General features: G+C 46.1%; 1 protein-coding gene across 4 annotated transcripts in view; it reads right to left on the reverse strand.

Annotated features, from left to right (window-relative positions):
* The window catches only part of LOC121855230 (Kv channel-interacting protein 4-like), an 88,901-nt gene that overhangs the window by 20,035 nt on the left and 42,742 nt on the right, over positions 1-26,124 (reverse strand). Inside the window, exons 1-2 of one of the 4 annotated variants that reach the window (XM_042350109.1) lie at positions 22,748-22,764; positions 12,197-12,834 (exon numbers count right to left, since the gene is read on the reverse strand). The exons of 2 other annotated variants lie outside the window; for them this stretch is intronic. In XM_042350109.1, the coding sequence (XP_042206043.1) occupies positions 12,197-12,254 (58 nt within the window). In that variant the 5' untranslated portion in view covers positions 12,255-12,834; positions 22,748-22,764. Of the gene's footprint in view, positions 1-12,196; positions 12,835-22,737; positions 22,765-26,124 lie in introns of those variants that run through there. One more of the 4 variants, XM_042350110.1, reaches the window with a different exon arrangement.

Here is a 26,124-nt window from a genome sequence, read left to right on the forward strand (position 1 = left end):
GGGAGGGAGGGTGTGGTGAGTTGTGGAAATGTGTGAGGGAGATGGAGGTGAAGGATTAAAGGAGAGAGAGAGGCACGAGAGGAGAGTCGGAGGGCATTCACTCCCCACCATCTCTCACCACTAACAAAATAACAACCACCACCACTAAGACGAACACTAATCCTTCCTTAATCCTCAGATGCTGCCTAATCCTACACTCCTCAGCCGTCCCTCGACCAGTGCTTTGATTAATGAGCAGACAGGGGTGATTGGAGCTTAAAATTGGGTAAATTGGCAGGAAACCAAGGAGAGAAATGAGGGGTATTGGTGAAGAGAGATTGGTAAATAAAAATTGGGATGTAATTGGCAGAGGAAGGAAGTGGGAGGAGGGATAGAGTTGCTCTGATTAGTTATTAGAGGAGGAGGAGGAGGAGAATTGGTGAACGTCATTGACAACACTGAGCCCTGATTGGTGATTGGACGTGACTGGAACTCCAAATTGGGGAGGAGTTTATTGACAAGAGGAGAAATGATTGGGTTAGGTTAGTTGGGTTGGGTTGGGTTAGGTTAGTTAGGTTAGGTTAGGTTAGTTTGGTTAGGTTAGGTTAGGTTAGTTTGGTTAGGTTGGGAAATGAGAACCAGATAATGGAGTGAATTTAATCTCGGCTTTGATTAACGATTATAAATAACTGGAGCACCAAATTGAATCGAAAAATAGGTGGAGGACGAGGTGAGGGAACCTGAAGTGGGATACCAAGAAGACGCCTCCTTTCATGTTCTTGTCATACATCCTTATCTCTTCTTTATTGGCTCTCACTCTCTCACCTCCCTCTGTCTCTCTCACTCTCTCACCTCCTTTCTCATCTCTCCATCCTCTTAACGTTCAAATTATCTTTTTCTCTGGTAATTATTCATCTCCCCTCACCATTACCCCCATACCCCCATCTCCCTCTACCCCATCTCCCCTCACCATTACCCCATCTCCCTCACCATTACCCCCATCTCCTCTCCCTCATCTCCCCTCACCATTACCCCCATCTCCCCTCACCATTACCTCCATCTCCCCTCACCATTATCCATCTCCCCCACCTCCTCCATCTCCCCTCCTCCACCCCATCTCCCTCACCATTACCCCCATCTCCTACATTCCTCATCTCCCCTCACTACCCCCATCTCCCCTCACCATTACTCCCACCCCCATCTCCCCTCACCATTACCCCCATCTCCCCTCCACCATTACCTCCATCTCCCTCACCATTACTCCCATCTCCCCTCACCATTCCCTCCATCTCCCCTCACCATTACCTCCATCTCCCCTCACCATTACCCCCATCTCCTCACCATTATCCATCTCTCCTACCATTACCTCATCTCCCTCCCTCACCATACCTCCATCTCCCCTCACCATCACCTCCCATCTCCCCTCACCATTTCCATCTCCCCTCACCATTACCCCCATCTCCCCTCACCATTACCTCCTCTCCCCTCCCATTACCTCCATCTCCCCTCACCATTCCTCCATCTCCCTCACCATTACCCCCATCTCCTCACCATTACCCTCCATCTCCCCTCACCATTACCCCATCTCCTCCATTACCTCCATCTCCCCTCATTACCTCCATCTCCCCTCACCATTACCTCCATCTCCCCTCACCATTACCTCATCTCCCCTCACCATTACCCCCATCTCCCCTCACCATTACCCCATCTCTCCCCTCTCATACCTCCATCTCCCCTCACCATCCACCATCTCCCCTCACCATTACCTCCATCTCCCCTCACCATTACCCCCTCCTCCCCTCCACCACCTCCATCTCCCCTCACCATTCCCCCATCTCCCTCATTACCTCCATCTCCCCTCACCATTACCCCCATCTCCCCTCACCATTCCTCCATCTCCCCCTCCATTACCTCCATCTCCCCTCATTACCCTCCTCATCATCGGTAATGTTCTCCTCCTTGCGCTAATTTCCCCTCTTCTCTCCCCTCTTCCGCCACACGGTTCTTAGGCTCTCTCTATCTCTCTCTTTCCCTCTCTCCATAATCTCTCTTTCCATTCTCTGTCTTCTTCCCCCTTCCTTCCTCCTCCCCTTCCCTCATCCTCTCCTCTCTCCCTCTCCTCACCCCTCTCTCTTTACCTTTTCCTTCCCTCCCTTCATCACTCTTTCTCTGTTCTCCCTTCTTTCTTTATCCCCATCTCTCTCTCTCCCCGTCTCCCCTCTTCCCCGTTTACTAATTGCTGGCATTTCTGGATATTAAGAGAAAAAAGTTAGTCTCAAAACAAATGTTACCATCTGTGATCTGTTGCTGAGAAGAGAAGTAATATCCAGGTGCCATGTTGTGATTATCCTTCACTGATCAGCTGACTGGGTAAACAAATAAGGCTGGCCAGGGTCAGGCAATAAATCACTGCCTGATGATGGCCACGTGACGTGTTGTTTACCTCTGACGTAACTGTTTGCCTTCTCGTCTTTACCTTTGACGTCACAGTGTACATTCTCGTGTATACCTCTGACGTCATAGTTTACCTTCTCGTGTTTACCTCTGTTCGTCACGGATTAATTTTTGTTTGCACCTGACGTCATTGACTGTAATGTTTACCTCTGATGCCTTGGATTGTAATGTTTACCTCTGACTCCATAGATTAATATTTGTTTACATGAGGCGTCATAGATGGTTGTTTACTTATGTGCTCAATACATTCATGAGTTGTTGCTGTTGTTGTTAACACACACACACACACACACACACACACACACACACACACACCATGTTTAAGGCAGCATGAAGGTGTTCGTCTCTGTACTCACAAAACACAATTACCATAAATTTAAATCAATTGGTCAATAAAATAGATTGGATGTAGGGAGGATGACGGCCAGCAACTTGTGAACACTTGCATGGAAGACATATTACTTAGGGGTTCAGAGTCCTTAATAACACGTATGGAGTGGTTTAGGGCCCTTAATAACACGTATGGAGTGGTTAGAGCATATGACACATATGGGTGGTTCAGACCCTTATAACACGTATGGAGTGGTTTAGGGCCCTTAATAATACGTATGGATTGTTAAGACCTTATTTTATGTAGTGGTTAGAGCCCTTAATAATACGTATGGAGTGGTTAAGAGCCCTTAATTACACGTATGGAGTGGTTCAGATATAATAACACGTATGGACTGGTTAAGAGCCCTTAATAACACGTATGGAGTGGTTCAGGAGCTAATAACACGTATGGAGTGGTTCAGAGCCTTTAATAACACGTATGGAGGGGTACAAAGCCCTTAACACGGCCATTCGATCATACACAGACCCGCAAGAAGGATCCAACTCCCTAAACTCAGAGGATCAATTCGTTTTCTCAAGTTACCTTAAGCTTCACCCCAAACATGACGTCTCAAAACTAGCTTAATATTTGATCTCAGCTGGAGGTATGTGTGTATGTCTAACTAGTATACTTAAACCACCATTCAAATATGGATTGTTATTCTTAGGTTACCTTCTTCTTTAACTGTAGGTGTGAGGTCCTGTCTGATTCCTCACTAAAAGGCCTGACACACAAAATGGATTCTCATAAGTCCCTACGTGAAGTTTTCCTCAAAGGTAACTGAAGATAATAAGGACATTAAACTCACTTAAAGGTAACAAAAAACTAATGGATATTTCACAAGTTTTTACGTTAAGTTTTTCTCATAACTTGAGAAGTTGGGATCACATCTAAACGGCTCCCTTAAACCCCGCTATTATGGGGGCTTCCCGAAGGTCTCTGAGTTAATTTTTTCCTTTAGTTAAGAGTTAAGGGCGATCTTACCGCCTCACTTAAACCCCGACATAAAGAAGGATTCACAAAAGTTCCTACGTCGTATCTTTCTCATAGTTAAATCACAGATAAACCTCACAAATGATGGATAACCAATATGGCGTCGAAGGTACGCAAATACTATATAAACTAGACATAATCAACAAATGTCTGCCATAAAACATTAAACCTAAGCCATATTTTTCAACACGTTATCTATTTTCTCTATGCCTTTTATCCTCCTCCTTATCCCCCTTCTTCCTCCTCGTCGGGAACTACCTCCCTTAAACACTCTATCAAATAAGAGGAAGAAAAGAATGACGTTAACTTGGTAAATTTGGCCCACGACCATAAACACCCGGGTTATAACAGTGTCCGCTTACTACGACCATGGCGTGAGGGAGGGTCACTGTTTCACCGGGGAGAGAGAGAGAGAGAGAGAGAGAGAGAGAGAGAGAGAGAGAGAGCCACAGTAAGTCAAGTTGCTAAAATGCTGAATACATGCTCAATACCCCTCCAAACACCTCACCACTCCCTCCATACACCCTCCACCCAGCTCCACTCTTCCTGCACACAGACACATACCCTCCACCTCCCCCAGCTCCTCCGAATACCCTTCACCCCTTACAAACCCCTTCTTCCACCCCTCCCACCCCCCCACCAACACCCATTCACCCTCTCTCCATCCCCAACACCCCCATTAAACCACCGCAATGCTTTAACGGGTTTAATGAAAGCTTTCCTCTACGTATCTCCGCAGTGACTCAACTAAGCACCATTAAAGTAGCCACACTTACGGCCGCGTTCGCTACAATCTTCAAGACGACATAAAATTGTGTCTCTGAATCCTAATGCTTGGTCGTAACGCGGCCTCCTGCTGTAAATGGCCGCCAGAGGTACTTGGCCTTGATAAGTGGCGGTCACTTTGGCGCCAAGATTGACGGAAGGGTCTCTAACCAGGCGCCAAATATAGCTCTCTGTATCAGGGCGCCAAGTATATATCTCTATCTCAGGGCGTCAGGCTTGAGGGAATTTGTATTTCTGTCCCCAAATATATACTTATCTCTCAGCGCGCCAAGCTTGGAAGACCTTTATATATTGGCGCTAAATATCTCTCTATCTCAGGGCGCCAACGTTGAGGGAATGTTTTATTGACGCCAAGAATACAATAGAACACAGCGCCTCCAGTACTGATACATCCTTTATAAGTATCGTTAAGTAAATTACTATTCCACAGCACTGATTCTAAGTGTACTACAGTGCATGTAGGTGTGTCTAGTCCTAAGTATATCTACTGGTACTCAAGTGTATCATAAGTTCGAGTGTGTCTTAAGTGGGAGTGAGTCTTAAGTGTAGAAGGTTTATCAGATAGGATAGTTTTATTAAACTGTTCTTGAAACCAAAAATTAGGCGAGAACCTTGTCAGTGAACCTCATGTAATCAATTGTTTTAATAAAAAAAGAGAGCGTATCTCTCTCTCTCTCTCTCTCTCTCTCTCTCTCTCTCTCTCTCTCTCTCTCCTCTCTCTTCTCCTCTCTTTATCTACTTCTTTATCTTTCCTCCGCCCTTCCTTGTCAGGCCCTCCACGTCCCTCCCACGTCCCTCCTCCATTGAAGCATCACTGAGCTACAGAAGGTAATATCGGAGCTGGCCAGCATAGTGATACCAACCACAATCACACCACCACCACCACCACCACCACCACCACCACCACCACCACCACCACCACCACCGTCACCACCACCGTCACCCACCACCACCCACCACCACCACCACCGTCACCACCACCACCACCACCACCACCACCACCACCACCGTCACCACCACCGTCACCACCACCACCACCGTCACCACCACCATCACCACCACCACCCACCACCACCACACCACCATCACCACCACCACCACCACCACCACCACCACCACCACCACCACCACCACCACCACCACCACTGCCACCGTCACCACACCACCATCACCACCACCCACCACCACCGCCACCACCACCACCACCACCACCACCGTCACCACCACCACCCACCACCACCGTCACCACCACCACCACCACCACCACCACCACCGTCACCACCACCACCTCCACCACCCACCACCACCACCGTCACCACCACCACCACCACCACCACCACCACCACCACCACCACCACCACCACCACCACCACCACCACCACCGTCACCACCACCACCGTCACCACCACCACACCACCGTCACCACCACACCACCACCACACCACCCACCACCACCGTCACCACCACCACCGTCACCACCACCACCGTCACCACCACCACCACCACCACCTGCCACCACCACCACACCACCACCACCACCACCACACCACCACCGTCACCACCACCACCGTCACCACCACCACCACCACCACCGCCACCACCACCACCACCACCACCACCACCACCACCACCACCACCACCGTCACCACCACCACCGTCACCACCACCACCACCACCACCACCGCCACCACCACCACCACCACCGTCACCACCACCACCGTCACCCACCACCACCACCACCACCGCCACCACCACCACCACCACCACCACCACCCACCACCACCACCACCACCACCACCGTCACCACCACCACCACCGTCACCACCACCACCACCACCACCACCACCACCGTCACCCACACCACCACCACCACCGTCACCACCACCACCACCACCACCACCGCCACCACCACCACCACCACCACCACCACCACCACACCGTCACCACCACCAATCACCACCGCACCACCACCACCTGCCACCACCACCACCACCGTCACCGCCACCACCACCACCACCACCGTCACCACCACCACCGTCACCACCTGCCACCACCACCACCGCCACCACCACCACCACCTGCCACCACCACCACCACCACCACCGTCACCACCACCACACCACCACCACCACCACCGCCACCACCACCACCACCACCACCTCCACCACCACCATCACCACCACCACCATCACCACCACCACCACCACCACCCACCACCACCACCATACCACCACCACCACCACCGTCACCACCACCACCACCACCACCACCACCATCCACCACCACCACCACCACCACCGTCACCACCACCACCCACCACCACCGTCACCACCACCACCACCACCACCGTCACCACCACCACCACCGCCACCACCGTCACACCCACCCACCACCACCACCACCACCACCGTCACCACCACCACCACCACACCACCACCACCACCAACCACCGTCACCACCACCACCACCACCACCACCACCACCCCTCACCACCACCGCCACCTCACCCCACCACCACCACCGCTCACCACCACCACCACCACCACCCACCACCACTGTCACCACCCACCACCCCACCACCCCACCTCACCACCACCACCGCTCACCACCACCACCACCGCTCACCACCACCACCACCACCACCACCCCACTACTCACACACCACACGCCACACTCACACCACACACACACCACCACACTACCACCACCACTACCACCACCACCACTACCACCACCACCACTTTCTTACTACTACTACTACTACTCTACTACTACTACTACTACTACTATTACTACTACCTGTTAACAGAGGCACAGTCCTCCGGTTAACAGAGGCACAGTCCTCCTGCTAACAGAAACAACAGTCGGCCAAAACACTTCAAAAGTGATAATTAAAACATTAATTGACGGCTGGACAGTGCCACATGTTGCCTGAGGTACAGTGGTGCCACATGTTGCCTGAGTCTGTACAGTAGTGCCACATGTTGCCTGAGTCTGTACAGTGGTGCCACATGTTGCCTGAGTCTGACAGTGGTGCCACATTTTGCCTTAGTGTACGTGGTGCCACATTTTGCTTAGTGTACAGTGGTGCCACATGTTGCCTGAGTGCACAGTGGTGCCACATGTTGCCTGAGTCTGTACAGTGGTGCCACATGTTGCCTGAGTCTGTGCAGTGGTGCCACATTTTGCCTTAGTGTACAGTGGTGCCACATGTTGCCTGAGTCTGTACAGTGTGCACATTTTGCCTTAGTAGTGCCACATGTTGCCTGAGTCTGTACAGTGGTGCTACATGTTGCCTGAGTCTGTACAGTGGTGCCACATTTTGCTTTGAGTGCACAGTGCCACATGTTGCCTGAGTCTGGACAGTGGTGCCACATGTTGCCTGAGTCTGTACAGTGGTGCCACATTTTGCCTAGTACAGTAGTGCCACATGTTGCCTGAGTCTGTACAGTGGTGCTACATGTTGCCTGAGTCTGACAGTGGTGCCACATTTTGCCTGAGTGTACAGTAGTGCCACATGTTGCCTGAGTGTACAGTGGTGCCACATTTTGCCTTAGTGTACAGTGGTGCCACATGTTTGAGTCTGGACAGTGGTGCCACATGTTGCCTGAGTCTGTACAGTGTGCCACATTTGCCTTAGTGTCAGTGGTGCCACATGTTGCCTGAGTCTGCAGTGGTGCCACATGTTGCCTGAGTCTGACAGTGGTGCCACATTTTGCCTTAGTGTACAGTGGTGCCACATGTTGCCTGAGTCTGGACAGTGGTGCCATGTTGCCTGAGTCTGGACAGTGGTGCCACATTTTGCCTTAGTGTACAGTGGTGCACATGTTGCCTGAGTCTGGACAGTGGTGCCACATGTTGCCTGAGTCTGTACAGTAGTGCCACATGTTGTCTGCGTGTACAGTAGTGCCACATGTTGCCTGAGTCTGTACAGTAGTGCCACATGTTGCCTGAGTGTACAGTAGTGCCACATGTTGTCTGGGTGTACGGTGGTGCCACTTGTTGCCTGAGTCTGTACAGTGGTGCCACATGTTGCCTGAGTGTACAGTAGTGCCACATGTTGTCTGGGTGTACGGTGGTGCCACTTGTTGCCTGAGTCTGTACAGTGGTGCCACTTGTTGCCCGAGTTAGAAAACCACAGGTTGGCGGCCATCTTGTTTCATTATTCAACTTATCTTGCTAAGTATATTTTGGACAAGTTTCCCTCATCGCTAAATAATACTGACCAATAGCTCCTGTTAGCATGTTCACTGGAGCAATACCTGGGTCATAAGGTCATCAAGGTCACATCATTACTCAAGGTCAAAGGTTAGTGGTCAATGATAACTACTGGGGTGAAGGGATAAGTGATGGAGGTTTACAAAAGCCTTCAAGTGAGTGACCTTTTACTCTCTCTCTCTTCAGACATCGTTCATCACTAATCTATATCTGTCACTATCCTGATCCACCCTCCTCCTTTTCCTCCTCTCTCTCCTTCCTCTTCCTCCACAAACCACCCTCCTCATCCTACTATACACCACACTCGACCATCCTCCTCCACCTGGGGCCACACTCGACCTGGGGCCACACTGCACCTGGGGCCACACTTCACCTGGGGCCACACTTCACCTGGGGATCACGTAAAAGTCCCTCAGCTTCGTCTCTCGTTTATCTGACCAAAAGAAGAGGCCACTCAGAGGTAATTATGAAGTGAGAGAGAGAGAGAGAGAGAGAGAGAGAGAGAGAGAGAGAGAGAGGCAGAGACAGAGACAGAGAGAGAGAGAGAGAGAGAGAGAGAGAGAGAGAGAGAGAGAGAGACGTCCTAACATCAATGGAAGCTGCAGTACAAAGTAATTTATTCATGATCTTGAGATTGCCAAAGAGTTATTTTGCATAAACTCCCCCCATCCTCCCCCTCCCCTTTCCCATTCTCCCCTCTCCTCTACCCTTCTCTCCTCTCCCTTTCTCCCCCTTCCCCTCTCGACCTATGTTGACAGAGAGAGTAGCTTCTCTAACCAAACCAAGTATTATACCAGGGAGGTGTGGCTGAGGGGTATTGGAACACATTCTCTAGTTTCCGGGTCAGTTGTTGTGTTAGTTTGTTTATTATTGAGGTAGACATATCAGCTGTTATCGTAGTTTTATGAGGGAACACAAGAGGCAGCATTCACGTCACTCTACCCTCAACTCTTAGGCCTAGAGATAATGAGGGTATTTCCCCGGGAGATAAAATAAGGAATGCATCAAGTTAGGAAAATTTCACACAGATAACGTAATTCTGCATTCCTTGGCTCTAAGGCTCTAAGACTCTAATGCTCTAAGGCTCTAAGACTCTAAGGCTCAGGTGTACCTTTAGGCAAGAATCCACCTGTGTTCCTACAATCTTGTGGCCAACCTTTACATTGTTGACACACACACACTGGTATCTCTGCCCCGGGAGGTATATAAGAGACAGGTAAGTCATACTAAGGGAACTACCGACCGTGAGATGTGGTACTAACCTCACCTCCTGGTCTGGCCTTGTGTGTTTACCAGCTCAGGTGAACCAGCCAACCATAATCATAAATTCTTCTTCCTCCGCCGCGTGCGCCGCCTCCGTCAACCATATGTTAGTGAAGTATGGGCTCCCCCACCTGTGTAATGTGATGAAGGTCTTATCTCCTGAACCTACATCACTGGAGGACCTTATGAGGGTTTTTCACCATAAGTTTGTAACTAGTTTGTCTCACTTAACGTACACAAGTAATGTTGCTATATGGCGTCACAATTACACAGAAACTTAATGCTAAATTTGGGAGGTTAGGTTACGTTACGTTACGTTTGTTTATGTTAGTTTAAGATAGGTTGTGTTACGTTAGGTTATGTTACAGGGAGTTTTATTTTAATGTTATATTAACTGGAGTTTTCATTGTTCTCTTTAAAAGCTACTCTCTCTACAGCTAAGTGACGTGAATGAGAGAGACAGTAACAGCTAAAGTCACTCTCACTCACAGTACATAAGTGGATTGTTACCAGCCAGGAGTGTGCTTGTACACACACACACACACACACACACACACACGTCAACCCATCTATCTCCCGTTCATCTCTTATCACCCCTTCTCTCTCTCTTTTCTCCCTCCATTAATGTGCTGTATGTCTCAGAGGGACGTTATCCTTATAAACAGATAATAATTTATATATAAGTAGAGCGAGACGGAAGGTTAATCTGATTGGTGTTTTTCCCAGGTAAGTGAGTGACAGCCGCTCCTCCAGGGACCACGACACACCGCCATGCTGCAGGTTTGTTCAAGTCACTTTTATATATAATTTATCATTGTTTTTCTTGTCGTTAACTGAATCTTCGCGTCGCCGCTAACGGAGTCTTGCGTCACTGTTAACTGAGTCTCCCGTGAGTGTTGCGTCACTGTTATGTGAGTCTCCCGTGAGTGTTGCGTCACTGTTAACTGAGTCTCTCGTGAGTGTTGCGTCGCTGTTATGTGAGTCTCTCGTGAGTGTTGCGTCGCTGTTATGTGAGTCTCTCGTGAGTGTTGCGTCGCTGTTATGTGAGTCTCTCGTCGCCGTTACCTCCCTTGTTGAAGATCGGGATCACATAAAGTCACTCAGGGAATTGTGTTTAGCCAGTAATGTTGTAGACATAACAACATAACAACATAAGAATGGAAGAAACTGCAGCAGGCCTATTGGCTCATACTGGGCAGTCCCGTTTACACCCAACCCCTATCGCTCATATATCCATCCAACCTATGTTTGAAGCTATCCAGCGTATTCGAGTTAATGATGATATTTGGTAACTTGTTCCACTCGTCCACTACTCTATTTCCAGACCAATGTTTACCTATCTCGCGCCTAAATCTAAATTTGTCTAATTTAAAACCATTGCTATGAGTTCGCTTCTGGTTGGATAGTTTGAGTACCTTTGTTTAGCCCTGACTTCCATTTATACACCTCGATCATATCGCCCCTCACTCTACGTCTCTCGAGGGAGTGCAAATTCGATGCTTTAACTTGTCTCTGTACTCAAGGTTCCTAATACCCGGGATTAGTCTTGTCACTATCCTCTCGGGATTCTATATCCATTCTGTAGTACAGTGACCAGAGCTGAACTGCGTAATCCAAGTGAGGTCTCACAAGCGCAAGATATAATTTTAGGATAACCTCGCTAGTCTTGTAACAAACACTCTTTTGTATGAACCCAAGTACTTTGTTAGCCTTGTTTTCAGCAAATACACATTGTGTATATCATTAACTCCCGGGTACACCTTTACGTCATTGAGGAGTAAGGTAAGATGATTAACTCGTACTGTTGAAAAACTTGTGCAGTGTTGACAGAGACACACTGACCAGCTGAGACACACTGACCAGCTGAGACACACTGACCAGCTGAGACACACTGACCAGCTGAGACACACTGACCAGCTGAGACACACTGACCAGCTGAGACACACTGACCAGCTGAGACACACTGACCAGCTGAGACACACTGACCAGCTGAGACACACTGACCAGCTGAGACATGAAGATGCGCAAGCAGAAAAACAGACAGACTGATAGATAGACAGACAGTTAGCCCGACAGCCACACAGAGACAAACAGACAGACACAATCAAAGTAACAATAAAATAGACTCACTTAAGAAAGTCACGGTTCCTTTCTTGCGCTTAAGACTTCGTCGCAGGAACCTGGCCATTAGGAGTCCCACTTGAGTTAGAGATGGTTCTAGACAAGCGCTTGAGGGAGAGATAGCTCTAGTGCTTGAGGGAGAGAGTTGTAGGCCAGTGCTTGAGTGACAGGCACTTCTATATCAGTGCCTGAGTGATAGGCAGTTTTATCCTAGCGCTTGAGGGAGAGATAGGTGTAGGCTAGTGCTGATCAGTGCTTGAGTGAGAGACAGCTCTAAACCAGCGCTTCAGTTACACTTCTGGGTCAGTTGGGCTCTTTGCTAGTGCTTGAGCGACAGTTTTGGGCTAGCAATTAACTACGTCACCGCTTAGGGTAGAGATAATTTTAGACCAGTAATTGAGTGAGAGATAATTCTTAAGTCAGCACTTGATTGATACATAGTTCTAAGTCATACCTTGAGTCAGAGTTAACACTCAAGTGGCTGGCCTTCACCCTGTTTTCTGTCACTTAACACTTACTCCATTTTCTCTGAGTTTTATAAACACTTTCTTCTGTTCTCTTTATCATTCCTTTATTTCTTTCATTATCACTTTATTATTTATTGTATTTTATTACATCACAAACGTTCGTCTTAGATTAATTTATTTCTGTTTGGTAATAATCAGGTAATTATGTTACAATTAATAGAAATTAGATTAGAAATATAAAACTATATATATATATATATATATATATATATATATATATATATATATATATATATATATATATATATATATATATATATATATATATATATATATATATATGTGTGTGTGTGTGTGTGTGTGTGTGTGTGTGTGTGTGTGTGTGTGTGGTGGCCGAGTGGATACAACGCTCACCTCCTGTCCTGAGAGATGTTAGTTCGCTCCCCAAGGTACCCTCGGTCCAACCAGCTGTGAATGAGTACCTAACGTTACAGTTTAGGACGTGAAAGAGGTCGGATACAGTGTCGATTATATTGAAAAAAAATGGCTTTGTCTACAGTATGCTGTATCCTCACCGCCCTAAACCTGCTGTTGTTCCCGGAGAAACACCTAGTGTACCCCAAGAGGCCCACCAAGTGTGCCCCCAGGAACCCACCTAGTGTACCCCCAGGGGCCCATAACATCTCTTTCGTCACAAGTTATAATAGTTAGCACTGGTTCACTGTCCCGTCCTGAGGCAGAACACAGCCGTCTGATGTAATATTTACCTCAAACTTTGTCGAATGGCTGTCTGTCTGTCTGTCTGTCTGTCTGTCTGTCTGTCTGTCTGTCTGTCTGTCTGTTTGTCGTGGTCCCGGGTCTGTGTGAGGAGGGAGTAGGAGGGAGGGGGGGGTCAGGGGTTCAGGGGTCACATGTTTTCAGGGTCTCGATCTGTAACTTCAGTACGTGGGTTCGATCGTGGTGTATAGAGAGAGAGAGAGAGAGAGAGAGAGAGAGAGAGAGAGAGAGAGAGAGAGAGAGAGAGAGAGAGAGAGAGAGAGAGAGAGAGAAGATGACCCATTAGCAGCAAACCTACTAATCGATGCTCAATAACAAACACAATTAGCCTCACTAATAGCTTTATTGCTCTCAGCTAAATTGGCAACTATGTGTCGATCTTGTTATTGTCTCAACTAAAGCTTAACATTCCGGAGGGAGCTGAGAGCAGAACAAGATGGAGACGATTATTGGGGAGAAGTTGGTGAGAGAAGGCAGGAGGGGGTGAGATGGAGGTGGGGGGAAGTGGAGGCTAGGGGGTGAGGGAGTGGAGGTGGGGAGAAGGGAGAGGGGGTGGGAGAAGGAGGTGGGGGTGAGGAAGGGAGGTAGGGGAGAAGTGGAGGGGGAGAGAAGTGGAGGCAGGGAGAGAAGTGATAGGGGGGGAAGTGGAGGTAGGGGGTGAGAAGTGGAGGTGGGGGGAGAATGAGGTAGGGGGAAGGAGTGGAGGTGGGGGTGAGGAGTGAGAGGGGTAGGGGGAGGGAGTGGGGGAGAAGTGGAGGTGGGGAGATGTAGGGGGAGAAGTGGAGTGGGGGGGTGAGAAGTGGATAGGGGGAGAAGGAGGTAGGGGGAGGAGAGGTGAGAGAAGGGAGGTGGGGTGAGATGGAGGGGGAGATGGAGGTGGGGGGATGGATAGGGGTATGGAGGGGAGAAGGAGGTGGGGGTGGAGAAGGAGGTAGGGGTGAGAAGTGGAGGTAGGGGGAGAGAAGGAGGGGGGAGAAGTGGAGGTGGGGTGAGAAGGAGGGGAGAAGGAGGTGGGAGAAGTGGAGGAGTGAGGGAGGGAGAAGTGGAGGTGGGGGAGAAGTGAGGTGGGGGGGGAAGTGGGGGTAGGGGGGGAGAGAAGTGGAGGTGGGGGGTGAGAAGTGGAGGTAGGGGGGGAGAGAAGGAGGTAGGGGGGGAGAAGGGAGGTAAGAGGAGGAGGAGAAGATAGGGGAGGGAGGAGGGAGAAAGAGGTGTAGGAAGGAAAGGAGGAAAGAAGAAGAAGAATAAAACGAGTAGTAGGACGAAGAGGAGTAGACGGAGGAAGGAGAAGGAGGGGAAGAAGAAGATAATTGGTGGTAATTGGGTTAGGTTAGGGTTAGGGGTGTGTGTGTGTGTGTGTGTGTGTGTGTGTGTGTGTGTGTGTGTGTGTGTGTGTGTGTGTGTGTGTCCTAGGAGGTGAGTGTCATATTTCTCCTCCTCATGTAGAGACACCCAACACCCAGCAATTATCTCCACGACCTCTCACCACTCTCACAGTTTACTCCTTCCCTCTTCCATCCCTCTCATCTCTTCTCCCCCCCCTCTCATCTCTTTCCCTTCCCTCTCTATCTCTTTCTCCCCATCCCCATCTCTTCTCCCCTTTCCTCTCATCTCTTCCCCCATCCCTCTCATCTCTTCCCCCTTCCCTCCATCTCTTCCCCTTATCCCTCTCATCTCTTTCCCTTCCCCTCATCTCTTCTCCCCATCCCTCTCATCTCTACTCCCCCTCTGTCATCCCCAATCTTATCCCTCATCCCTCCCCACACTCAGACGACCACCAAAGACTAGATCACAATTTGAGGTGAGGGAGGAAGAGAGAGAGAGAGAGAGAGAGAGAGAGAGAGAGAGAGAGAGAGAGAGAGAGAGAGAGAGAGAGATTTTATGTTAATATCGAAGGTCTAGAACTCTCTGGTCCGAAGTAAACGAATTATTGTTGCATCTTGAACACTTACTCTGTATTTCTCTTCCTCTCCTTCCTTCCCCAACCTTCCTCTTCCTCCTTCTCATTCTTACACCCCTCTCACCTCTTCTACTTTTCCTCTTTTCTTCCTTCCTCCTTCTCTCCATCTTCTTTTTTTCTCCCATCCACACCCCTTCCTATTTCTTCCTTCTTGCCTCCCTTTCCTTCTTTTTTTTTCTTCCTCTCCCTCTTCTTTTTTTTTCCTTTTTCCTTCTACCTTTTTCCTTCCATCCCACTTTCCTACTCCTTCCTTTCTTCTCCCCTTTATTTCTCTTTTCTCCCCCACCACTCACCTCCTCCCTCCACCGCTTCTACCTCCTCACCACTTCCACCCCTCACCCACCACTCCTACCCTCCCCCCACCACCCCATCTCCCCACCACCCCACCTCCCTCCACTCCCACCCCCTCCCCACCACTCCTACCCCTCACCCACCACCCCACCTCCCACCACCCCACCTCCCACCACTCCCACCTCCCCACCACCCTCCCACCACTTACCCCCTCACCACCACTCCTACCTCCCACCCCCCCACCACTCCTACCCTCCCACCACTCCTTCTCCCACTCCTACCCTCCCACCACTCCTACCTCCCTCCACCTACCTCCCCCGAGACACACCCCCTCCCCGAGACACGCCCCTCCCCCGAGACACGCCCCTCCCCCGAGACACACCCCTCCCCCTGAGACACACCCTCCCCGAGACACACCCCCCGAGACACGCCCTCCCAAGACACGCCCCCCACTTGGTGATAGGTATAACCAACTTGTACCATCAAAGTCTTAATGAAGATATTTGATATCCTTTCTGCTGCCTCATCTGCATATTAAACCTGGTCTTATACTATAAGGAGGGGAGGAGGAGGAGGTGAGAGGGTGAGGGAGGGAAGAGGGATGGGAGGGCAGGGAGATGAGGGGGAGGAGAGAGGGGAGGGGAAGGGAGAGGGAAGAAAGGAGATTCAACAATAACTGTTCAACAAATATGTTTGAGAGAGAGGAGAGAGAGAGAGGAGAGAGAGAGAGAGAGAGAGGAGAGAGAGAGAGAGAGAGAGAGAGAGAGAGAGAGAGAGAGAGAGAGAGGGGGGGGGGGGGGGGGGGAGAGGGAGAGAGAGAGAGAGAGAGAGAGAGAGAGAGAGAGAGAGAGAGAGAGAGAGAGAGAGAGAGAGAGAGAGAGAGAGATAAAATCATCACCAATAAAAGAACCGCTAAGACTCCATAATGACCATCCATGTGGAACTGCAACAGTGATAAGGGCGCCACTACCACCACTACCTCCCACCACCGTCACCAGTAGCATACCACCACTTCACTACCTCCACCAATGCCAGCACACTCCAACACACACACAACACCACCAACACCACCATCGCCACCACGCCACCAATACCACCATCACACACACACCACCACACACAACACCACCACCAACACCATCACAACACCACCAAACCAACACCACCACCAACACCATCACACACAACACCACAACAAACACCACCACCAACACCATCACCAACACACCACCACACAACACCACCACAACACCATCACACACACACCACCACACACAACACACTACCCACACCACACCAACACCATCACCATCACACACACACCACCACTAACTACCATCACCACACCACACCACTAACACCATCACCACACACCACCACCACAAGGTGAGTAAGAGCGACCAACAGGTAGCCGCGTCCTGAAGGTAAAGAATACTGAGACGAGGCACAGAGGAGGTGGTGAGATTAGGGACGGATGAGATTAAGGAGGTGGTGAGATTAGGAGGGAGATTAGGGAGGTGGTGAGATTAGGGAGGTGGGTGAGATTAGGGAGGTGGTGAGATTAAGGAGGTGGTGAGATTAGGAGGTGGTGAGATTAGGAGGTGGTGAGATTAGGACGTGATGAGATTAAGGAGGTGGTGAGATTAGGAGGTGGTGAGATTAGGGAGGTGGTGAGATTAGGGAGGTGGGAGATTAGGGAGGTGGGTGATTAGGGGACGTGATGAGATTAAGGAGGTGGTGAGATTAGGGAGGTGGTGAGATTAGGGGAGGTGAGATTAGGGAGGTGGTGAGATTAGGAGGTGGTGAGATTAGGGAGGTGGGTGAGATTAGGGTGGGAGATTAGGGAGGTGGTGAGATTAGGGAGGTGGTGAGATTAGGGAGGTGAGATTAGGGAGGTGGTGAGATTAGGAGGTGGTAGATTAGGGAGGTGGTGAGATTGGGAGGTGGGGATTAGGGAGGTGGTGAGATTAGGGAGGTGGTGAGATTAGGAGGTGGTGAGATTAGGGAGGTGGTGAGATTAGGAGGTGGTGATTAGGAGGTGGTGAGATTAGGGAGGTGGTGAGATTAGGGACGTGATGAGATTAGGGAGGTGGTGAGATTAGGAGATCTATCCATCAGTCTATCCATCTATTTATTCAGTTAGATTCATCTTCCCTCCTCTTCTTCTCCTCCCCTCTCCTCTTCTCCTCCCCTTTCTCCTCCTCTTCTCCTCCCTTCTTCTCCTCCTTCTCCTCCTCTCTCTCTCCTCTCCTCTTTACTTCCTACGCTCTTCCATGGTCATCAAGATGGCAAAGTTGGGTTTTTCTCTCTCTTCTTTCTTTCCCTTCCATTCTTTTCTTCCCACACCTCTCACCGTCACCAAAACAGTTCTACACCCTCCCACCGTGACTAAGAGGCTTGTTTCACTATCACTTCTTCTCTTCCATTTCTCCTCCTATTCCACCTTTCTCACCTCTCTTTCTTTTTCCTCCCCACCTCTCCTCCTATTCCACCTCTCTTTTCTTCCCACCTCCTCCCTCTTCCACCTCTTCTTCTTCTTCTCCCATCTCTTCTTCTCTCTCCCTCCTTCTTCTCCTCCTCCCCACCTCTCCCAGCTGGTCAACAAGAGATGGACAGTATTGTGGTGGCCCTCTCACTACCTTCATGGGGACACTTTTTCCTGTCAGGTGTTCACCACCAAAGACCTTTAAAACTCTATGTGTGTGTTTCTACTGGGGTCTGCAGTAGGTGTGGTGAGAAGGAGGGGGTTGAGAGGGAGGGGAGGGGAGGGGGTCAGAGGGAGGGAGGAGGGTGGAGAGGGAGGGTGAGAGGGAGGGAGGGAGGGTGAGAGGGAGGGAGGGAGGGTGAGAGGGACGGATAATGAAATGAAGGGTGAGATGGGAGATGGATGGGTTAGGGAGGGTGGGGTGAGAAAGAGGGAGGGAGATTTGGTGGTGAAGGTTTGGTAGTGGAGGGAAGGTGGTGGTGGAGGTGTGGTGGAAGAGATGGTGTCATGGTGGAGAGGATGGAGGGAAGTGAGGTGGTGGAGGTGTTTTTCATGGTGTCATGATAGAGGGTGTTGATGTGGGAAGAGACAGGGTTATGGTGATGTGATGAGGGAAGGTGGTATGGTGGTAGAGATAGTGTCATGGTGGAGAGGGTGTGGTGATGGAGGAGAGTTGGTTAAAACAATATTCGTACAGTACAACATTGGTAACGATGGTATAGTACACCTTGGTAACACTGACACTTATAAACAACAACAGTAATTTAATACAACAAGACCTGACACATTCTTACACGAATATCTGTCCTTTAAACACTCCCTTAAGAATATACACGAATATCTGTCCCTTTAAAACACTCCCTTAAGAATATACACGAATATCTGTCCCTTTAAAACACTCCTTAAGAATATACAGCATCATCCTTTAAAACACTCTTAAGAATATACACGAATATCTGTCCCTTTAAAACACTCCTTAAGAATATACACGAATATCTGTCCTTTAAAACACTCCTTAAGAATATACACGAATATTCGTCCCTTAAAACACTTCTAAGAATATACACGAATATTCGTCCCTTTAAACACTCCTTAAGAATATACACGAATATCTGTCCCTTTAAAACACTCCCTTAAGAATATACACGAATATCTGTCCCTTTAAAACACTCCCTTAAGAATATACACGAATATCTGTCCCTTTAAAACACTCCCTTAAGAATATACACGAATATCTGTCCCTTTAAAACACTCCCTTAAGAATATACACGAATATCTGTCCCATTAAAACACTCCCTTAAGAATATACACGAATATCTGTCCCTTTAAAACACTCCCTTAAGAATATACACGAATATCTGTCCCTTTAAAACACTCCCTTAAGAATATACACGAATATCTGTCCCTTTAAAACACCCCCTTAAGAATATACACGAATATCTGTCCCTTTAAAACACTCCCTTAAGAATATACACGAATATCTGTCCCTTTAAAACACTCCCTTAAGAATATGAAGCACGAATATTCGTCCCTTTAAAACAATTTCTTAAGAATATACACACGAATATTCGTCCTTTAAACAAACACTCCTTAAGAATATACACGAATATCTGTCCCTTTAAACACCCCCTTAAGAATATACACGAATATTCGTCCCATTAAAACACTCCCTTAAGAATATACATGAATATCTGTCCCTTTGAAAACACTCCTTAATAGAATATACACGAATATTCGTCCTTTAAAACACTCCCTTTAAGAATATACACGAATATCTGTCCTTTAAAACACTCCCTTAAGAATATACACGAATATCTGTCCCTTTAAAACACTCCCTTAAGAATATACACGAATATCTGTCCCTTTAAAACACTCCCTTAAGAATATACACGAATATCTGTCCCTTTAAAACACTCCCTTAAGAATATACACGAATATCTGTCCCTTTAAAACACTCCCTTAAGAATATACACGAATATCTGTCCCTTTAAAACACTCCCTTAAGAATATACACGAATATCTGTCCCTTTAAAACACCCCCTTAAGAATATACACGAATATCTGTCCCTTTAAAACACTCCCTTAAGAATATACACGAATATCTGTCCCTTTAAAACACTCCCTTAAGAATATACACGAATATCTGTCCCTTTAAAACACTCCCTTAAGAATATACACGAATATCTGTCCCTTTAAAACACTCCCTTAAGAATATACACGAATATCTGTCCCTTTAAAACACCCCCTTAAGAATATACACGAATATCTGTCCCATTAAAACACTCCCTTAAGAATATACACGAATATCTGTCCCTTTAAAACACTCCCTTAAGAATATACACGAATATCTGTCCCTTTAAAACACTCCCTTAAGAATATACACGAATATCTGTCCCTTTAAAACACCCCCTTAAGAATATACACGAATATCTGTCCCATTAAAACACTTTTAAGAATATACACGAATATCTGTCCTTTAAACACTCCCTTAAGAATATACACGAATATCTGTCCCATTAAAACACTCCCTTAAGAATATACACGAATATCTGTCCCATTAAAACACTCCCTTAAGAATATACACGAATATCTGTCCCTTTAAAACACTCCCTTAAGAATATACACGAATATCTGTCCCATTAAAACACTCCCTTAAGAATATACACGAATATCTGTTATTAAAACACTCCCTTAAGAATATACACAAATATCTGTCCCATTAAAACACTCCCTTAAGAATATACACGAATATCTGTTATTAAAACACTCCCTTAAGAATATACACAAATATCTGTCCCATTAAAACACTCCCTTAAGAATATACACGAATATCTGTCCCTTTAAAACACTCCCTTAAGAATATACACGAATATCTGTCCCATTAAAACACTCCCTTAAGAATATACACGAATATCTGTCAATAAATCATAACTTCACTGGTTTTTCATTTCTTTCCGTATATAATTTCTTTCTTGTGTTTTCATGCTCCCGTTCACTTATATTTGTCTGGTATAAGTGTAGTTGTTAAGTGTTTAGTACAGATTATTATTGTACACTTAAGTAAGTTCACTAGGGTTATATTACACGTTAATAATAGTTCACTAGAGTTATATTACACGTTAATAATACGTAGTTCACTAGAGTTATATTACACGTTAATAATAGTTCACTAGAGTTATATTACACGTTAATAATAGTTCACTAGAGTTATATTACACGTTAATAATAGTTCACCAGAGTTATATTACACGTTAATAATAGTTCACTAGTTATGTTACACGTTAATAATAGTTCACTAGAGTTATATTACACGTTAATAATAGTTCACTAGTTATGTTACACGTTAATAATAGTTCACTAGAGTTATATTACACGTTAATAATACGTAGTTCACTAGAGTTATATTACACGTTAATAATAGTTCACTAGAGTTATATTACACGTTAATAATAGTTCACTAGTTATATTACACGTTAATAATAGTTCACTAGAGTTATATTACACGTTAATAATAGTTCACTAGAGTTATATTACACGTTAATAATAGTTCACTAGAGTTATATTACACGTTAACATTAGTTCACTAGAGTTATATTACACGTTAATAATAGTTCACTAGAGTTATATTACACGTTAATAATAGTTCACTAGAGTTATATTACACGTTAATAATAGTTCACTAGAGTTATATTACACGTTAATAATAGTTCACTAGTTATATTACACGTTAATAATAGTTCACTAGAGTTATATTACACGTTAATAATAGTTCACTAGAGTTATATTACACGTTAATAATAGTTCACTAGTTATATTACACGTTAATAATAGTTCACTAGAGTTATATTACACGTTAATAATAGTTCACTAGAGTTATATTACACGTTAATAATAGTTCACTAGTTATATTACACGTTAATAATAGTTCACTAGAGTTATATTACACGTTAATAATAGTTCACTAGTTATGTTACACGTTAATAATAGTTCACTAGAGTTATATTACACGTTAATAATAGTTCACTAGAGTTATATTTCACGTTAATAATAGTTCACTAGTTATGTTACACGTTAATAATAGTTCACTAGAGTTATGTTACACGTTAATAATAGTTCACTAGAGTTATATTACACGTTAATAATAGTTCACTAGTTATGTTACACGTTAATAATAGTTCACTAGTTATATTACACGTTAATATTATCAATCTTGCGGTTGTCACTTGTCACTACCGCTGTTGGCTGAGTCCTCGATAATACTGCACAGCCTTGAAGAATATTATCATTCAAAGCTCTGTCTGTAGGATTTGAGGGTCAGCGTGTGTGTGTGTTGACTGTCACTTAATGAACCACAGTAAAGATAGTCACATTCTGGGGCGGTTTAAATAAATCACTTTGTTGGTTAAGGTCAATATGAGTAACGCGTGATGGTCTGGTTATCACTAGGTTCTGGATCAATAAATTACGTTTGTATTGTGTTAAGGTTATTGTGTTTGTGTGTGTGTGTGTGTGTTTGTTTGTTTGTACGTCTGTGTGTGTGTGTGGAGTCATGCCCTCTCTCCCCCTCACACACATATACGGACCGTCCCGGACAGCGCCGTAGAGAATATTGATCAGGGAGGGTGCGCGCCTCGCCTTATATACCCGACGACGGACGCACACACACACACAGAGACACACACACACACACACACACAGCCAACAGGTTGCTCCCCCACTCTCCGTGTCCTGCCAACACTGTGGCTGACCACCAGAGTAATATCTCCCTCTCCTCATATATTCCCTCTCATCCCTCTCATTACCTCATCAACACTGAAATAATCAACCGTAAATATATCTTCATCTTTATACCAGTAAGTGAAGGAGGAAATTGAATAAAAGATAAGAAGGAAACGAATAAGAGAAGAGGAGAGAATTGTGACTGTCATGAGCCTTATCTCTCGTATTAAGATCCACAGGTTGTAAGGGAGGAGGAGCTGAGTGCGGGGTCCCAGGCTCTCACTCACTCACTCTTTCCTCTCCCACGCAATCACTTACCTCCAGTGTAATTTCTGGCCTCTTAGTATAAGTGTGCGTTTGAGAGGCCATCATCATCCAGGATGCCAGTGAGAGCCCACGACCAGGGAGATGTCTCTCTCTCTCTCTCTCTTGTCTCCCAGCTAGTGTGTGTGTGTGTGTGTGTGTGTGTGTGTGTGTGTGTGTGTGTGTGTGTTCTTGTTACCGTATCTACCTGCACCTGAACGTGTACCTGCAGTAGTGTAGTGTAGCGTAGTGTCGTCGGGATATAAGCGACCACAACAAACTCGAGGCATCGCGGGGACAATCATATTTATTCTGAGAACAACCCATATAACTTATTGCTTATCTGTCTCTCTTTTTCTGTGTGTTGTTAGAGAGAGAGAGAGAGAGAGAGAGAGAGAGAGAGAGAGAGAGAGAGAGAGAGAGAGAGTTTTCAGCTATCATCGGTCAAGACTCATTTTCTTATCGTCAAAAAACTAGTTTCCTTTAGACAAACAAGTTTTTATGACGCTACTACCAATTTTTTCCCTGCATAACACCTTGCTATCTCTTTGAGTCGCTTAGGGTTAAATAATCGTCCTTAGAGGGTTAAATCATCATAGTCAAAGGGGTTTAATCGTCGTCTTTAAAGGGTTAAATCATAATAGTCAAAGGGTTAAATCATCGTCTTCAAAGGGTTAACCCATCATTCGCAAAAGAGTTAAATCATATTAAAAGTTAAGTCATCGTCTACAAAGGCTTAAACCATCATCATCAAAGAGTTAATCGTCGTTAAAGGGTTAAACCATCGTCATGAAAGGGTTAAACCATCGTCATGAAAGGGTTAAACCATCATCGTCTTCAAAAGGGTTAAGACCAGGACCCATTTTCTGGAGGCAGGAGTTGAAGGAGTGCCAGACAGTCACTTACACTATCCACGTCGTCGCCTCGGAGCATCTCAGGCCTTGGGGTCCACCATTACCTGTTATGGGGCTGACGTGAGTGTGTCTTAGTCGCCCCTCAAAACACGGTGGTGGTGAGGGGCTCTCTCTCTCTCTCTCTCTCTCTCTCTCTCTCTCTCTCTCTCTCTCTCTCTGTTTTACCTCATTCTCTCTCTCTTTTACCCCATTCTCTCTCTATTTATCTTTTCTCTTTTTTACCTCACATTCTCTCTATTTATCTTTTATCTTTCTCTCTCTGTTTTATCTCTTAGTCTCTCTACACTTATCTTGTAGTAAATAGTATCTCTCCAAGTGTCTCTCTGGTAAAATATATCTCTTTAAAATATCTCACCAAATAATATCTCTTCAAGTCTCTATCTCTCTCTTCTTTCTGGTAAAATACATCTCTATAATCTCATCCAGTGAATGCCACGTATGCATTATCTCTTAAAAGGCTCTCGTCTCCTCGTCTGTGTCATTCAGAGGGCAGCACGTGGCATCGTTCTTAAGGACACGAAAAAATGCAATCCCCATAATGCAGACATCTCAAGGGGGAAGAATATTTGATCTTATGGAGGGCCAGTGAGGGGAGGCTGTCTTTGGTGAGCTCTGAGTCAGGTTTAAGAACTCGTATGGTTTATTTCTGACGTTTTTTTATCGGATGAAAGAACTGTTTTAAGTCGTTCTCATTAACTCGTTGACGTCAAAGGTGGATTCTTATGATTTCTTAATAGGTTCTCATTAGTCGACGAGTAAAGATGGTGAATGGCTTTCTTTATTCTTAACTGGAGGTGAGAGAACCGGTTTATGTCGGAGGTGAGAGAACCGGTTTAAATGGTTCTCATTAAGACAACCAATAAAGATGGATATACAAATTTATTTACACCTCATGAAATTTTCTTCCCGTTTTTTTATTTTATTTTATTTTTATTTTACATAGATATAAGAAAACTGCTCTAAGTGATTCATATTAAGCTGACGATACATAGGTAGATTCTTAAAGCTTCCTACGATAGCTTTCTCACTTTATCCCTTATTTCAGGTATGAAACAAAGGGTCACAGACACTCATTCTCACAAACATCTTACGATAAATTTCATTACTCGTAAATAAAGTCTGTAAAAAAAATCGTAAGTGACGTAGAGGTAAATTCTTAAAGGATCTTACGGCAGAGAACCAACTTCTTGTTTCCCCTGACTAGAGATGTGGGAAAGCATCTTGTTGCCTCACATAATCTAGATCATAAATACAGGTTTGAACTTTACCTCTTGACTGGTGATGTGAGGAGGTGTAAGAGAGATGCTGGTGTAGAGTGTGGCTCGGGAAGGTGAGGTGTAAGAGAGATGCTGGTGTAGAGTGTGGCTCGGGAAGGTGAGGTGTAAGAGAGATGCTGGTGTAGAGTGTGGCTCGGGAAGGTGTTCTGAGTGTACTGGTTATTATGGGGTTATATGGGAGGGACAGACAGAGAGACTACCTTCCATAACATAACACTGAGAAAGAGGGAGTGATGGAGAGAGGAGGGGCAGAGAAGAGAGAGGGCCAACAGCCCCACTTGAAGCCGCTAACTGGTGTAAAACTGTATTCTTATTCTCACCAACCAGCTTCACTTTGATGTCTCTCTCCCTCACTAACTTTCATAATTATCTTCCTCGTTGCTAAGCCATTTAAAACTGTCTTATGTCTTATAAAACGCTCCCTAAAATACACCACCAACAACCTAACCTAACCAAACCTAACCTAACCAACAAGTTAAAGTCACTCTCAAGATTTACATGAAAGATTTTCCTGGTAAACTATAATTTTCCCCGTTTTTGGTGAGTTAGTTTCAAGTCTTCATGTTTGGAGGAAAACTTTAATGAGTTTGTATCGTTGTAGATAAATTGTGTTAAACCTGATCTTTTTTTTTTAATTGAATAACGTTATAATATTGTTATCCCTGTAGAATTGGGGCGTGACATCAAGCGAGATATTTGTTAGTGATACAAGTTAATATTGTTGTTGTTATTATTATAATTGTTGTT

Source organism: Homarus americanus, unplaced genomic scaffold, assembly GCF_018991925.1.
Source record: "Homarus americanus isolate GMGI-L3 unplaced genomic scaffold, GMGI_Hamer_2.0 scaffold60559, whole genome shotgun sequence".
Classification (NCBI taxonomy): domain Eukaryota; kingdom Metazoa; phylum Arthropoda; class Malacostraca; order Decapoda; family Nephropidae; genus Homarus; species Homarus americanus.